This window comes from Hemitrygon akajei, chromosome 2 (genome assembly GCF_048418815.1).
Source record: "Hemitrygon akajei chromosome 2, sHemAka1.3, whole genome shotgun sequence".
NCBI classification, from domain to species: Eukaryota; Metazoa; Chordata; class Chondrichthyes; order Myliobatiformes; family Dasyatidae; genus Hemitrygon; species Hemitrygon akajei.
Window position 1 is genome coordinate 104176995 of NC_133125.1, and position 14586 is coordinate 104191580.

Sequence of the window (14586 nt, forward strand, 5' to 3'; positions counted from 1 at the left end):
TTACTCCAGATATCTTATAACATTCATAAGTATAAAAAATGCATCTGTCCAACATGAAATTAACCTTATCAGGGGTTGTATTCCAGGAAGTTCAGAATTAAAATTCTGGAGGAGCTCAAATCTAGTGCCCCCAAGGGACCCTAACCCCAATGGTTCCAAAGAGTTCCCTTCCAGTGGAGGACTAGTGCAAATAATCCTGAGGATTTGTTGGGATTTGCAAAATATCCCAAAATATAGAGGAGGAATCATGGTAAAATTTAGGATCTCATGGAAACCTATTGAATATTGAAAGGCCTGGCTACAGTGGACCTGGAGAGGATGTTTCCTACAGTGGAGGAGTCTAAGACCAGAGGGCACAGCCTCAGAATAGAGTGAGATACATTTAGAACAGAGATGAGGAGCAATTTCTTTAGAAGGTGGGTGGTGAATTTGTAGAATTCATTGCCATGGATGGCTGTGGAGATAAAATCATAGAGTATATTTAAAGCAGTGGTTCTTGATTAGTACAGGAGTCAAAGGTTATGGTGAGAAGATGAGAATATAGTTGAGAGGGATAATAGATTAGTCATGATGGAATGGTGAAACATATTCAATTGGCTGAATGGCCTATGTCTACTCCTCAGGTCTTATGGCTAAAATATCCCAAATTTGATGGAGGATGCAATGACTCCCAAATATGGTGCAGGATTGGTTTTAGTGAATCCCAAATCCAACAGATGATTGTTTATAAAGGATCCCAAATCCATTGGGAAACTGCTTCCAAAAGATCCCAAACTGACGGTTTCTAAATAAGCCAAATCCAGTGGATTACCTGTTCATTGTCCCTGGATTATGTTTTTAAATTAAAAGGTAGTTTAAACTTAGCTCACATTCCTACAGAAGCTTTCTATTGCATATTATTGAATTATTTATAATACTTGGCACAGCCCCAATGCAAGTTACACAAAAAGTCAATCATTTCACAAATTAGCATATTGAAAATATAAACATGAGATGAGAAAGCAAGAGGGAAGAGTTGAATTGTGCAACGTGTGTTTAGCGTTGTGGTAGAAATGGATAGTTATTAGGGTGAAATAATTGGTTAGCACAGGAAATTAAAGCAGCAGCTACCGAACTGATGTTCTTCTGTGTCTCCTTTATACGCTGCACCTCCGGCAGGTCAGAGATTGCTGTTCCGTGCCCAACACCTTCCTTGTATTTGATCTACAGAAAGTGTAGATCAAAAAAGAAAAGGCACACTATGAGCACACCAACAAACAGAAAAGCATAGACTAACATAGACTGCAACAAACTACATATGCAGTTCTGTTAAATGAAACATCAGACAATATTATGGAAAACTAATATTAACTATTCTCAAAGTAGTCACAGTCATAAATAAACATAAGGAAAAATTAATCAGACCTTCTGAAATACAAAGTGATAATGTTATGAAATAAGGCTGGTTTAAAGTTGAAAGTTGGTTAGTTAGAAAATAGAATATTGGTTAATTGAAATCATATCTTGTTCAAAAAGTACAATTTAAAGCTGCACCATTAGTTTAAAGCTGCATAACAGAAGATGATTATAGAGAAGGAATCCACAGGTTATGACTCTGAAATTTCTAAAGTTTACATTGATGTAATTAATGCCACCAACACTAACTCCTATTTAATTTATCTGTTCAGAAATAGCACAGTTCATTTGTACAAATCTGTTTGGCACAATATCAACTTCAGATACTTCTCTGGTAGCAAAAAATCCCATGGAACCATATATCTTTGTCTATCTCCATTCTACAATAGGTTTAACTCCTAAGGTCTGTGCTTCTTTCTCAATGTGGCCTATACATAGGCTTGTGGTAGTGATGTACTCACTTGGCATCACAACACTCCATAACGTACTAGATAACCCCCAGGCTCAGGAGTAGGAAATCTTACCTGATTGAGTCCCTGCTGTCACCCATTCTAACTTATCAGGGAGAGGGAGAATTAGAAGCCTCAATCCTTTAAAAATCAGTCAGAAACCTCCCAGATACGATGGAAAAATTGTGAAACCAAGTTTTATTATTTTTCCAGTAATTGTGCTAGAGATCAAGCCAGAGATTGGCAGAAGCAACACGGAATTCTATTTGCCCTCCTCCTAGATACGTTGAACTAATGGTCGAGCCTAATTACAGGGAACACATGAGGCTTTTTTTTTTAAAAAAAGCTATTTACTTTAAAAAGATGCCACAGTTCTAAGTTCTGAATGTAGAAAAGTTTGCGCAATTGTGGCCATTTTGAATCAATCACCCTGCTGGCACCCAGCACACATGTACACCCTGTTTGAATGCCCTGCTACCCCTCACCCAAACTCATTCGCTCATCCTGACCTGGTCACTTATCATGGTTTCTTGATGCTGTTTCACATATTTATACAACTGTTTGTCTTATTTATAATCATTCAGTGACATTATACTGTCTTACACAAAATATACACCTTGCACTTTATGTCAGCCTGTCATTATTCAGTTCATGTCTCCCAGGGACTTGCGTTAATACTATATTGTGACTCCATGTCCTAGATCATAGCTGGATGTGCTGTGTGTAGCAATATATACTGTGTTTTGAACCTTGGCCCCCAGAAGAATAATGCTTGGCTATTGTATGTATGGTTGAATGACAAAAAACTTGAATTTACACTAAGGGCATATTATTTTACTGCTTAGGCTGATGTCAAAACACTTTGGATCTATAAATGAAAAAAAATTCATAACCTAATCTCAAACTCAAATAACTACTTTCATGGTTTTCAGACTTGGAGTTCAGCCTTAAATACCATCCGTTGTCCTATTCAGCCAATCATCATCATCATCATCATGTGCTGTGTCAATCACGGTCTATGACCATGATTGTTCTTGGCAAATTCTGCAGAAGTGGTTTGCCATTGCTTCCTTCTGACCAGTGGCTTTACAAGATGGGTGTCCCAAGCCATTATCAATACTCTTCAGAGATTGTCTGCCTGGTGTCTATGGTCGTATACCCAGGACTTGTGATAATTGCCTTAAATATTGGTCCTTTTGGACATTGGACTCTATAAAATCAATGTCCTTCAAAAGTGAGGCATTTCAGTGAAAAGTTAAAATGCTGCAATAATTAGAGATAACCTTTTAAAAGAACATTGACCAAAAATACAAACAAAAACTCTCACTCTAGTGTTAAAAGGGATCAGGTAGTAAGGCAGGATGGTGAGTTAACAGGGATCAAACCAGCAACTACCGAACTGATGTTCTTCTGTGTCTCCTTAACACGCTGCACCTCAGGCAGGTCAGAGATTGCTGTTCCGTGCCCAACACCTTCCTTGTATTTGATCTACAATGCATGTCGATCCAGGGGAAGAGACAACCAAAAGCACATGACAGACAGCACCAACACTTTACATTTACACAGTACCGTTAACATAGTAAAGCAGTCCAAGACATTTCACAGCAGTCATGAGGAGAAGAATTAAGACAGTCAGGGAGACTTTGATAAGGAGAAAAGTGAGAGAGTGGTGAAGTCACAGATGGAATTTCAGAGCTACAGTAAGCATGCAAAGTTTACAGAGCTTCAAGCTACAGAATGAACCAATTTATACATTAGGTTCTCTTCAATGTTCTCATTGGCAATGTTCTCAAATTGCCTAATCCAGTACAAAGTCAAATAAACCAGATACAGTTTTGATTTAGATCCTGGTGTTGAGGGGGCTGCACGGTAGCGTAACGCTTTACAGTGCAGGTGACCCAGGTTCAATTCCCACCGCTGCCTGTGAGGGGTTTGTACATTCTCCCTGTGACGGCATGGCTTTCCTCCGGGTGCTCTGGTTACCACCCACATCCAAAGGCATATCAATTGGTAGGTTAATTGGTCTTTGTAAACACCCTGCGATTAGGCTAGGATGAAATCGGAGGGCTGCTGGGTGATATGGCTCAAGGGTCCATAAAGGCTGTATCTCAAAGATCTGGTATGTTACCATTGACAAAACATCCCTGGGGAAGGAAAGGGAGAAAGGGAACTCATATGTTGGTCTTTGTTGAACAGCCAATCTAAAAGATTGAGTTCTACAGTACAACAATCAGCATTGAATAGGTCCTTCACCATCTAAGCTCTTACAAGAAGGATCACTTGGATATTGGAGAACTGTCAGAGTTTAAATCTCCAGCCTGTTCACAACAGAGGAATACAATAGGGCAGCAGCAAGTCACTAGACCCCTCCAGCCTGCTCTGTCATTCAATCAGATCATGATTGATCTACACTGGCCTCGATCCCTCTTCTGTGTTGGTTCCTCATAACCTTCAATTCCTCAATCTTTCAAATACTTATCTATATCCACCTTAGTGATCTGGCCTCCAAACTCTTGAGAGCAGAGTATTTCAGAATTTCACTACCCTTTACATGAAGAAATTTCTACCCACAGTATTTCAGGTTTAAATGACCAGCTCCTTAGTTGTTACGTTCCACGACTTCCCTGTAAGAGAAAATTCATTGTTCCTTATGTGAGAACCAGCTTTCAATCCATGCTAATATACCTGCTGCAGTACTTTTGGCTCTAAATTTTTCTACCAACCTCTTAAGTGGCATGTTGTCAGATTCCTTTTGCAAATCTAACTACCTGACATCTATAGGCTTTCCTCTATCAACTCTCTCTGTACATCCCAAAGAATGTGGGTGACTTGACTTAATAATATTCAGTTTTCCCAAACAATTAGTTATCTCCTCTTTGATTTAGCATCTTGCCAATGACAGATGGGAGGAGAGAAAGGTGGGGGAAGGCAGGGGTGTGGTTGCGTGTGTTATTTATATTTAAATGACATTATAGGAGCAAAACATGGAATGTCACTTTAAACATTTATAGCCGGAATTGCCACTTTTGTACTTCTAGATGCAATGTAGAGTAATCAATCTCTGCCAATCCCAACGGAGCTGAATTGCAGAGGCAGAACATAAAATGCTGATGTCATTACATCATTAAGTTCGCACTGCTGAACAATGGGTGAAATTCCAGGGAATAGCTAGTGTCTGAGTTTCAATAGGCATTTATTAATAATAAATATATAGATAAAACTATGCTCTATCACTTGAGTCTAAGTTCATATTTTATAAATTGACTGTTTTTAAAATATAAAGTTTGTTTGAATCTTAGAAAACTAAATACAGCATTTTTACCCTACTGTACCATGTAAATTCAGCATAATGACTGCAGTACCTAAAAAATATTTATTAGGGCCAAGTGTTTTTGCTATCATCATCATCATTGTTACGTGCTATGATGTCTAACATAGGTGATCATGGTCTTTTCATAGTTGTTCTTGGCAAATTTTTCCACAGAAGCAGCTTGCCATTGACTTCTTCTGGGCAGTGTCTTTACAGGATGCCTCACCCCAGCTATTATGAATAATCTTCAGAGATCACATGCCTGGTATCAGTGGTCGCATAACCAGGACTTTGGGTGAGAATTTAGGCACTGGGCTAGATTGAAAAGTTCAGGATGTTGGGGCCTGAAGCGAGGGATGGGATGGTTCAGCTCGCTGCTCGGTCAGTGCTGAATTAAGGGTTTAGCGATGGACTCTCTATTGACTTCAGCTCAGAATGTTATTTGCTTGCATTTGTTTTCTTTTATTGCACATTGGTTGTTTGACCAGCTTTTTTTTAAAGGTTTCTTTTCAGTTTCTTTGTTTTATGGCTGCCTGTAAGGAGATGAATCTCAATGTACACATAATGTACACATACTTTGATAATAAATGTACTTTGAACTTTAAACTTTGTGATGTACATCACCTGCTTTCATTATTTTCATTATTTCACTAAATCCTAAATTTGGAAAAAGGAAAAAGTGAAAATTTGGATTGGAAATTTCAAATATTTAATCAGGAATCAAAGAAGTTAAAAAGTTTCCCATTGATGTGATGCATGGTAACCACCGGTAACTGATGCCTACACATACATTTTCTTTCATTTCTGTAGTCTGTATGTGGTAAAATTGATAGTTAAAGAAGTTATGTCAACTCCACAGCAATGTTTCAGTAATTAGAAGAGTTAAAATTGAAAAATAACATTGGAAGACATAGTATTAATAGCATTTAGTGAAGGGAAGTGATAGAGAGGAAGGGGAACAAAATCCTGGAGTAACAGAGGGAATGAAATTGGCAACTACCGAGCTGATGTTCTTCTGTGTCTCCTTAACACGCTGCACCTCCGGCAGGTCAGAGATTGTTGTTCCTGGTCCAACACTGTCCTTGTATTGGATCTACAAAGCGTGTAGATCCGGGGGGGGGGAAAGACAAGGCCATAAGCACATGATGAACAATAACCATCCACACCTTTGAGAGAGCAAAACACTTCATGGCAACAAAAGCAACAAATATCAAGCAAAATATCACATCAAGCATGTGTTGCGGAAAGATAGGACAGAAATGACGGAACACCTTGAAGGAAAGAATGGAGGTTTGGAGAAGAAACTCAGTACATATGACACACAATCCTTACACAAACATTGTCAAGAAACTCAACGCACAGGTTATACAATGAATGCTCCTACGTAGTCCAGTAGGTAAAGATGCTTCACACCAGACTACACAATCCAGAAAGTGGTTTTGCTTTAATTTAGTATTGAGGAGGCAACATATTAAATATTACAATTGGCTTCAGTGTCCCTGATTTGTTGACATTCCCTATGCAAATTTAGGATGTTATTACAATGATAATCCTTGTAAATGAGCAGCCTACACTTTATCTAAATTCAGAGAGGAAGGCTGATTGGGGGGGGGGGTGATGCTGGTGGAGACAGAGTCTGTAAAGCAATGTCAGCCCCTTCAATGCAACAGGGACAAAAGAGTGAATATATTGCATATGGGCAGCAGCAAATTACACACAGCAGGTGAAGAAGGGAGCCGCTGGTAAAACAAGTAATTTTATCATGTTCACTCTCTCATGATAAACTCCAACCCTCCACCCCCCCAAAAAACAAGGTGAGCACATTAATTGTTTTCCCTTTCTCATTTACAAAATTAGAGGTCACAGATTCAGGATAAGAGAGCAGAGCTGTAAAAGCCTTGAGCGGTTACTTCTTTACAAAAAGGGTAGTGAGTATCTGGAATAAGCTGCCAGAGGAAGTGACTGGGGTGGGTACAATTGAGCATTTAAGAGGCATCTGGAGAGGGGGAGGGGCTTGGTGGCTTATGGGCCAAAAGCAGACAGCTGGGACTAGCAGGGAGGATTTTGTGTTCGGCATGGGTCAACAGGCCCCTCTCTATGCTGTCTGGCTCTCTGACTATATTTACAAAGTGGAACAAAAAAAACATCTATAAGAACACTCGAGGAATTTGATAAAGTTTTTGAAAAATGGATTTAATTGTAGTTAGTGAAATAAAGTGGTAAGTTTTCGGTAGTAAGGAGAAGTGAGTTCTATACTACTGAAGGGAAAATCATATCGGCAGCTACCGAGCTGATGTTCCTCTGCGTCTCCTTTACACGCTGCACTTCTGGTAGGTCAGAGATTGCCGTTCCTTGCCCGACAGCTTCCTTGTATTTTATCTACAAAGTACGTAAATATGGGGGGAAAAGACAAACTGTAAGCACATGACAGACAGCAGCAACAACACTTTGGATTGACACAATGACTTCAACACAGCAAAATGCCTCCCGATGCTTCACAGGAAAAAATATAAAAGATGATTTCACATAGAGCCACAAAGTAAGCTTTGAAGGAGTATCCCATCGGAGGAGAGAGACCTAGAGAATGGAAGAGGTATTGTGGAAAAAATCTGGAGGTAGAGTGGCACATAGACTTTATGCAAATACTGAGATATGGAATGGACCAAACTATAGACTTGGCTGTCAGACCTTGGCTTAGTGCATAATAGTAAAAGGCAGTCTATAGCTAAACCTCACAATTATTCACTTCAATTGTCTGTAATGATGGTGTATATGCTGTACTGTGCAGAAGTAGTGTGCACATAATATATAGCTAGGGTGCCTAAGATTTTTGCACAGTACTGTACTTTTCAATGTGGAGTGGATCTAGTGGGAGTAAAGGATGTTGGGAATGACAAGTATGGAGTGCCACGGGAGGGGTGTGGGACATGTGGCAGAGAAAGAGTGCCAGGGGTGGGGGACGGAACTAGTGTAGACACACCCATCCTTGAGACACCAGGCAAGGTCAATTGATTCCAAACAATTGGTTTATTGATCATTACAGAATGTCTCTCTGGTGCTTCCTGCCCCCTCCCCTCTCCCTTTCCCTTTTCCCAACCACGATTCCCCTCTCCCTGCCCCCTTCCCACTCTCAGTCCACAATAGAGACCCATATCAGAATCAGGTTTATCAATCACATATGTCATCAAATGGTTTTTTTTCGCAGCAGTACATAAAATTACTACAGTATTGTACAAAACTCAAAGGCACCCTAGCTATATAAAGTATATACGCCCAAGACTTTTGTACAGTACTGTCTGGCAACATATGTAGAGCTGTAAATGTCAGACACTGTTTCAGGAAGGGAATCAGACACCTATCCAAAATTAAAAATACAAGAGATTTGTGTTGAAAATCTTGAGCATCACCCACAAAATGATGGTTGGCATGGGTCAACAGGCCCCTCTCTTTGCTGTCTGGCTCTCTGACTATATTTACAAAGTGGAACAAAAAAAACATCTATAAGAACACTTGAAAAATTTGATAAAGTTTTTGAAAAATGGATTTAATTGTAGTTAGTGAAATAAAGTGGTAAGTTTTCGGTAGTAAGGAGAAGTGAGTTCTATACTACTGAAGGGAAAAATCATATCGGCAGCTACCGAGCTGATGTTCCTCTGCGTCTCCTTTACACGCTGCACTTCTGGTAGGTCAGAGATTGCCGTTCCTTGCCCGACAGCTTCCTTGTATTTTATCTACAAAGTACGTAAATATGGGGGGAAAAGACAAACTGTAAGCACATGACAGACAGCAGCAACAACATTTTGGATTGACACAATGACTTCAACACAGCAAAATGCCTCCCGATGCTTCACAGGAAAAAATATAAAAGATGACTTCACATAGAGCCACAAAGTAAGCTTTGAAGGAGTATCCCATCGGAGGAGAGAGACCTAGAGAATGGAAGAGTATTGTGGAAAAAATCTAGAGGTAGAGTGGCACGTAGGCGTTATGCAAATACTGAGATATGGAATGGACCAAACTACAGACTTGGTTGTCGGACCTTGGCTTAGTGCATAATACTAAAAGGCAGTCTATAGCTAAAACTCACAATCATTCACTTCAATTGTCTGTATTGACGGTGTATATACTGTACTGTGCAGAAGTAGTGTGCACATAATATATAGCTAGGGTGCCTAAGATGTTTGCACAGTACTGTACTTTTCAATGTGGAGTGGATCTAGTGGGAGGAAAGGATGTTGGGAATGACAACACGGGAGGGGTGTGGGACATGTGGCAGAGAAGGAGTGCCAGGGGTGGGGGACGGAACTGGTGTAGACACACCCATCCCTGAGACACCAGGCAAGGTCAATTGATTCCAAACAATTGGTTTATTGATCATTACAGAATGTCTCTCTGGTGCTTCCTGCCCCCTCCCCTCTCCCTTTCCCTTTTCCCAACCACAATTCCCCTCTCCCTGCCCCCTTCCCTCTCTCAGTCCACAACAGAATCAGGTTTATCAATCACATGTCATTAAATCTGTTTTTTTCTGCAGCAGTACATAAAATTACTACAGTATTGCGCAAAGCTCAAAGACACCCTAGCTATATAAAGTATATACGCCCAGGACTTTTGTACAGTACTGTCTGGCAACATATGTAGAGCTGTAAATGTCAGACACTGTTTCAGGAAGGGAATCAGACACCCATCCCAAAATTAAAAATATAAGAGATTCGTGTTGAAAATCTTGAGCAGCACCCACAAAGGGATGGAGGATCTCAGCAGTAACAGCACCCAATGAACGGTCCCAGCCTGAAATGATGACTGTTTACTCCCCTCCATAGTTGCTGCTGGATTGCTGAGTTCCTTCAGCATTTTGTGTGCACGTCCCAAAAGTAATCCTTGTCAAGTAAGTTCTGCTACATAAACTCAGGAGATGAAGCTTACATTGCTGGTCCAGACAGATGAATGCCCTGTTCCTTACCTACAAGCAAATATGATCCAGATGAAATTTATCTGAATTCTAGGGGCACACAGTCCATAATATGTAACTTCTGAAATGAGTGCTGGATCGATATTGTAATCATGATTTTGGGAAATACTTCTGTTTATATTTCTCAGTGTAATCACTGTAAAGTATGTTTTAAAACATTTGACTGGTTAACTTACTTCCATCAAGAAAAATCTTTAGTCAATCTCACAATCATGTTCCAATAATCAGCAAGGTTTAAAATATAAAACTTATTTAAAATAATGAGATCATTGTTTTGTTTAGTGGCAGGAATGGGAAGAGGTAAGGCAGGGAAACAATGAAGTAAGGGAAGAGCAAAATCAAACTGGCGACTACCGAGCTGATGTTCTTCTGCGTCTCCTTTACACGCTGCACCTCCGGCAGGTCAGAGATTGCAGTCCCTTGCCCAACACCTTCCTTGTATTTGATCTACAATGAACGTAGATCCAGGGGAAAAGACAAACTGTAAGCACATCACAGACAATAACCACCATTTAAATGCACATTTAACAGTTTAATACATCCAATGGCACTTAACAGTAGGGATGACAAACAATATTTGACGTTAAGCAACAGAATTAGACATTAGGCAGACTTTAAGGAAGGTTTCTTACTGGAAGAAGAACTAGAGTGGTTTAGTGAGGTGATACTGGAGATATTATAATATTTACGAAGTACATGCAAGAATGAATTTCTCAAAACATACTACTTAATTCAAAAGAAATGTATCATTAAATTGAACTTAATAGTTTCAAAATAGAGAAAAAATCTTCAGTAAAGATAGCTGACTTGATTTTTTCCCCTTTTCTGAATCCTAAAGATAAAAAAATAAAATTTTGATTTGGAGGTCTCTTAATTTGGATTCACAAACAGTAAAATCTTAATTCTGATTGCAAAGTGGAATGAGATCTTACCAATGCACTAAGCACATGGTTTTTCAGTGTGGGATATGACCCATGGTGTTGGCGGTGTTCCCTGTCACACATATAATTTTGTTTCATTCATCTAACTCTGTTGCGGATGGTCACACGCCAGGCTGCAAAAGGAGGAGGGTTGTGCATGGGGCTAGCAATCCCATCCTATGAAAACCCAGAACTACAGAAATGCCAACAGAAGCTCCAACGAGCCTGTCCTTGGGAGAGGAAGGAGACATCAAAGAGATGGCTACACCTGGAGTCAAGGTGAAAGACTGGCCCAGGGCAGAGGACTCTGATGAGCAGCTGTCAGTGGCCTATCCCCCCTAGGGTAAGTAAATACTTTTCACTCATCTACTGCAATGGCCTGCACAAGAGAGTGAGTAGTTTCAAGTTCCTCGGTATACACATCACCGAAGATCTCACCTGGACTGTACGTACTGGCTGTGTGGCCAAAAAAAAACACAACAGCGTCTTTTCCTCAGGTGACTGTAGAGGTTTGGCATGAGCCCCCAAATCCGCAAGACCTTCTACAGGGGCTCCACTGAGAGTATCCTGACAGGTTGTATTGCCACCTGGTATGGGAACTGCATCAACTTTAATCGCTGGGCACTGCAGAGAGCAGTACAGACAGCCCAGTGCATATGTGGAAGTGAACCTCCCTTCACTGAGGACACTTACACCAGCAGGAGTGTAAAGAAAGCCTGGAAGATCATCTGTGTTACCAGTCACCCCAGTACCGCAGCATTAAAGTCAGGACCAACAGGCTACGGGACAGCTTCTTTCCACAAGCCATTAGACTTATCAACTCACTTGTCTGTACATTGCAACAGTCATAATGAAAAGATTTTTGCTCCTTAATATTTTGGGATGGATGTAAGATCTAAAAATTTCAAATATATTTTAAACTCTACTTTCAAACTGTTTAAACCTTTACTACTTTCCCTTCAACAATATCTAAATGTTGAAAGAATATGACAAAGTAAATCTCACAAATAAATTTCAAGAGTTAGAATAAATTAAAGAAGCCTAATGATTAATGACATTAATTGTATTCAGTGGTAGGAAGCTAAAGTGCAGTAACACAGTGAGGGAGAGTAGTCATTGATGAACAAACTGGTAACTACCGAGCTGATGTTCTTCTGTGCCATTTTTACACGCTGCACCTCCGGCAGGTCAGAGATTGCAGTCCCTTGCCCAACACCTTCCTTGTATTGGATCTACACACGATACAGATCCAGGGGAAAAGGACAAACTGTAAACACGTGACAAACAGCATACACAGACTTCTGCAAACAAAGCCTAGACAGACAATTCATCAAGCTATTGGCAGTTTTCTCTCTTCTGGCTTGGCTTTACTGGGATCTTCCAATCTACCCAAACCATAGAATCCAAGGAGACTGACAAATGTGCTGGGAAGCGAAGGCTGGTAAAATGGGTGAAGTTACTCACCAAACACGAGGAAATCTGCAGATGCTGGAAATTCAAACAACAACACACACAAAATGCTGGTGGAACACAGCAGGCCAGGCAGCATCTATATTGAGTCCTGACGAAGGGTCTCGGCCTGAAACGTCGACAGTGCTTCTCCCTGTAGATGCTGCCTGGCCTGCTGCGTTCCACCAGCATTTTGTGTGTGTTGTTGTTTGAAGTTACTCACCCGCTCCTTTGTATTCGTATAAATTCTAAATTGCCATGAGGCTTCTTATTCTCCAAGGAGTTTTCATTAACATTCCCAGATCAAAAAATGTAAAAGATAAAATTTGAGATCTACTTTTTCTATTTCTACTCCAATCTCAGGGCTGCATACTTTGATAATAAATGTACTTTGAATCTTATGTAAACTGTTTTTCTTGTACTGATGAGAGGCAATCAACCTTGGTCTCTCTTGCCAGATTTTCTGCTTGCCTTGCTAAGTACTTCCACCATTTTTTATTACAGTTTTTAAAAAATCTGCAGTTTCAGTGCCAATTAGGTAGCTGTGACCGAGCTGCCATTTTAACCCAAGGTCTGAAACTACAAGTTAAAACTATGATATGGATGAAGTGGGTAAAGTTTCAAAGATGCACACTTAGAAGGGCAGTGATTTGGGTAGAAAGGCTGGCACAATGAGTAGTCCATTAGTGAATGAGGTGTGATGAATTTTGGCTGAAAGATGGTGAGACAAGTGGTTATAAAGGCACAGTGTATTCAGGAACTGACAAATCTGATGTGGATAAGAAGCCCTTTAAACCTTTTCTACCATTCACCAAGATCTTGACTGATCTTCTACTTGAGTACCATTTTGCAGTAACCTTTTCATTTCATATTCTTAGATTCCCTCAATAAGTGGGGACAGGAGAGGTTCCAGAGGATTGGAGGGTTGCAGATGTTGTTCCCTTATTCATGAAATAGAGTAGAGATAGCCCAGGAGATTATAGACCAGTGAGACTTACTTCAGTGATTGGTAAGTTGATGGAGAAGATCCTGAGAGGCAGGATTTATGAACATTTGGAGAGGCATAATATGATTAGGAATAGTCAGCATGGCCTTGTGAAAGGCAGGTTGTGCCTTATGAATCTGACTGAATTTTTTGAGGATGTGACTAAACACATTGATGAAGGTAGAGCAATAGATGTAGTGTATATGGATTTCAGCTAGGCATTTGATAAGGTACCCCATGCAAGGCTTATTGAGAAAGTAAGGAGGCATGGGATCCAAGGGGACATTGCTGTGTGGATCCAGAATTGGCTTGCCCACAGAAGGCAAAGAGTAATTATGGATGGGTCATATTTTGCATGGAGATCGGTGACCAGTGGGGTACCTCAGGTATCTGTTCTGGGACCCCTATTCTTTGTGATTTTTATAAATGACCTGGATGAGGAAGTGGAGGGATGGGTTAGTAAATTTGCTGATGACACAAAGGTTGGGTGTGTTGTGGATAGTGTGGAGGGCTGTCAGAGGTTACAGCGGGACATCGATAGGATGCAAAACTGGGCTGAGAAGTGGCAGATGGAGTTCAACCCAGATAAGTGTGAGGTGGTTCATTTTGGTAGGTCAAATACGATGACAGAATATAGTATTAGTGGTAAGACACCTGGCAGTATGGAGGATCAGAAGGATCTTGGGGTCCGAGTCTATAGGACACTCAAAGCTGTTGCGCAGGTTGACTCTGTGGTTAAGAAGGCATATGGTGTATTGGCTTTCATCAACCGTGGGATTGAGTTTAAAAGCTGAGAGGTAATGTTACAGCTATATAGGACCCTGGTCAGACCCCACTTGGAGTACTGTGCTCAGTTCTGGTCACCTCACTACAGGAAGGATGTGGAAACTGTAGATTGGGTGCAGAGGAGATTTACAAGGATGTTGCCTGGATTGGGGAACATGCCTCATGGGAACAGGTTGAGTAAGCCACCAGGCACCTCAAGGCCTGCCCCACTATTCAATGTAATCATGGCTAATCTGCCCCAGGGCCTGACACCTCTTCTGCACTAGTTCCAAAGAGTCCCTAAGTCCCAATCTTAAAAAAAAATGTATTTATCTCCTATCCAC

At 40.6% G+C, this 14586-nt stretch overlaps 1 protein-coding gene across 38 annotated transcripts in view; it reads right to left on the reverse strand.

Moving 5' to 3' along the window:
- Nucleotides 1-14586, reverse strand: part of neb (nebulin) — a 327374-nt gene that overhangs the window by 25919 nt on the left and 286869 nt on the right. For 14 of the 38 annotated variants that reach the window (XM_073026432.1, XM_073026423.1, XM_073026670.1 and 11 more), the window contains 7 exons: nucleotides 12183-12275; nucleotides 10478-10570; nucleotides 8793-8885; nucleotides 7441-7533; nucleotides 6155-6247; nucleotides 3240-3332; nucleotides 1111-1203 (listed from right to left, as the gene is read on the reverse strand). The exons of 2 other annotated variants lie outside the window; for them this stretch is intronic. In XM_073026432.1, coding sequence (XP_072882533.1) covers nucleotides 1111-1203; nucleotides 3240-3332; nucleotides 6155-6247; nucleotides 7441-7533; nucleotides 8793-8885; nucleotides 10478-10570; nucleotides 12183-12275 — 651 coding nt within the window. The remainder of the gene's footprint in view (nucleotides 1-1110; nucleotides 1204-3239; nucleotides 3333-6154; nucleotides 6248-7440; nucleotides 7534-8792; nucleotides 8886-10477; nucleotides 10571-12182; nucleotides 12276-14586) is intronic. 22 more of the 38 variants (XM_073026679.1, XM_073026689.1, XM_073026555.1 and 19 more) reach the window with 10 other exon arrangements.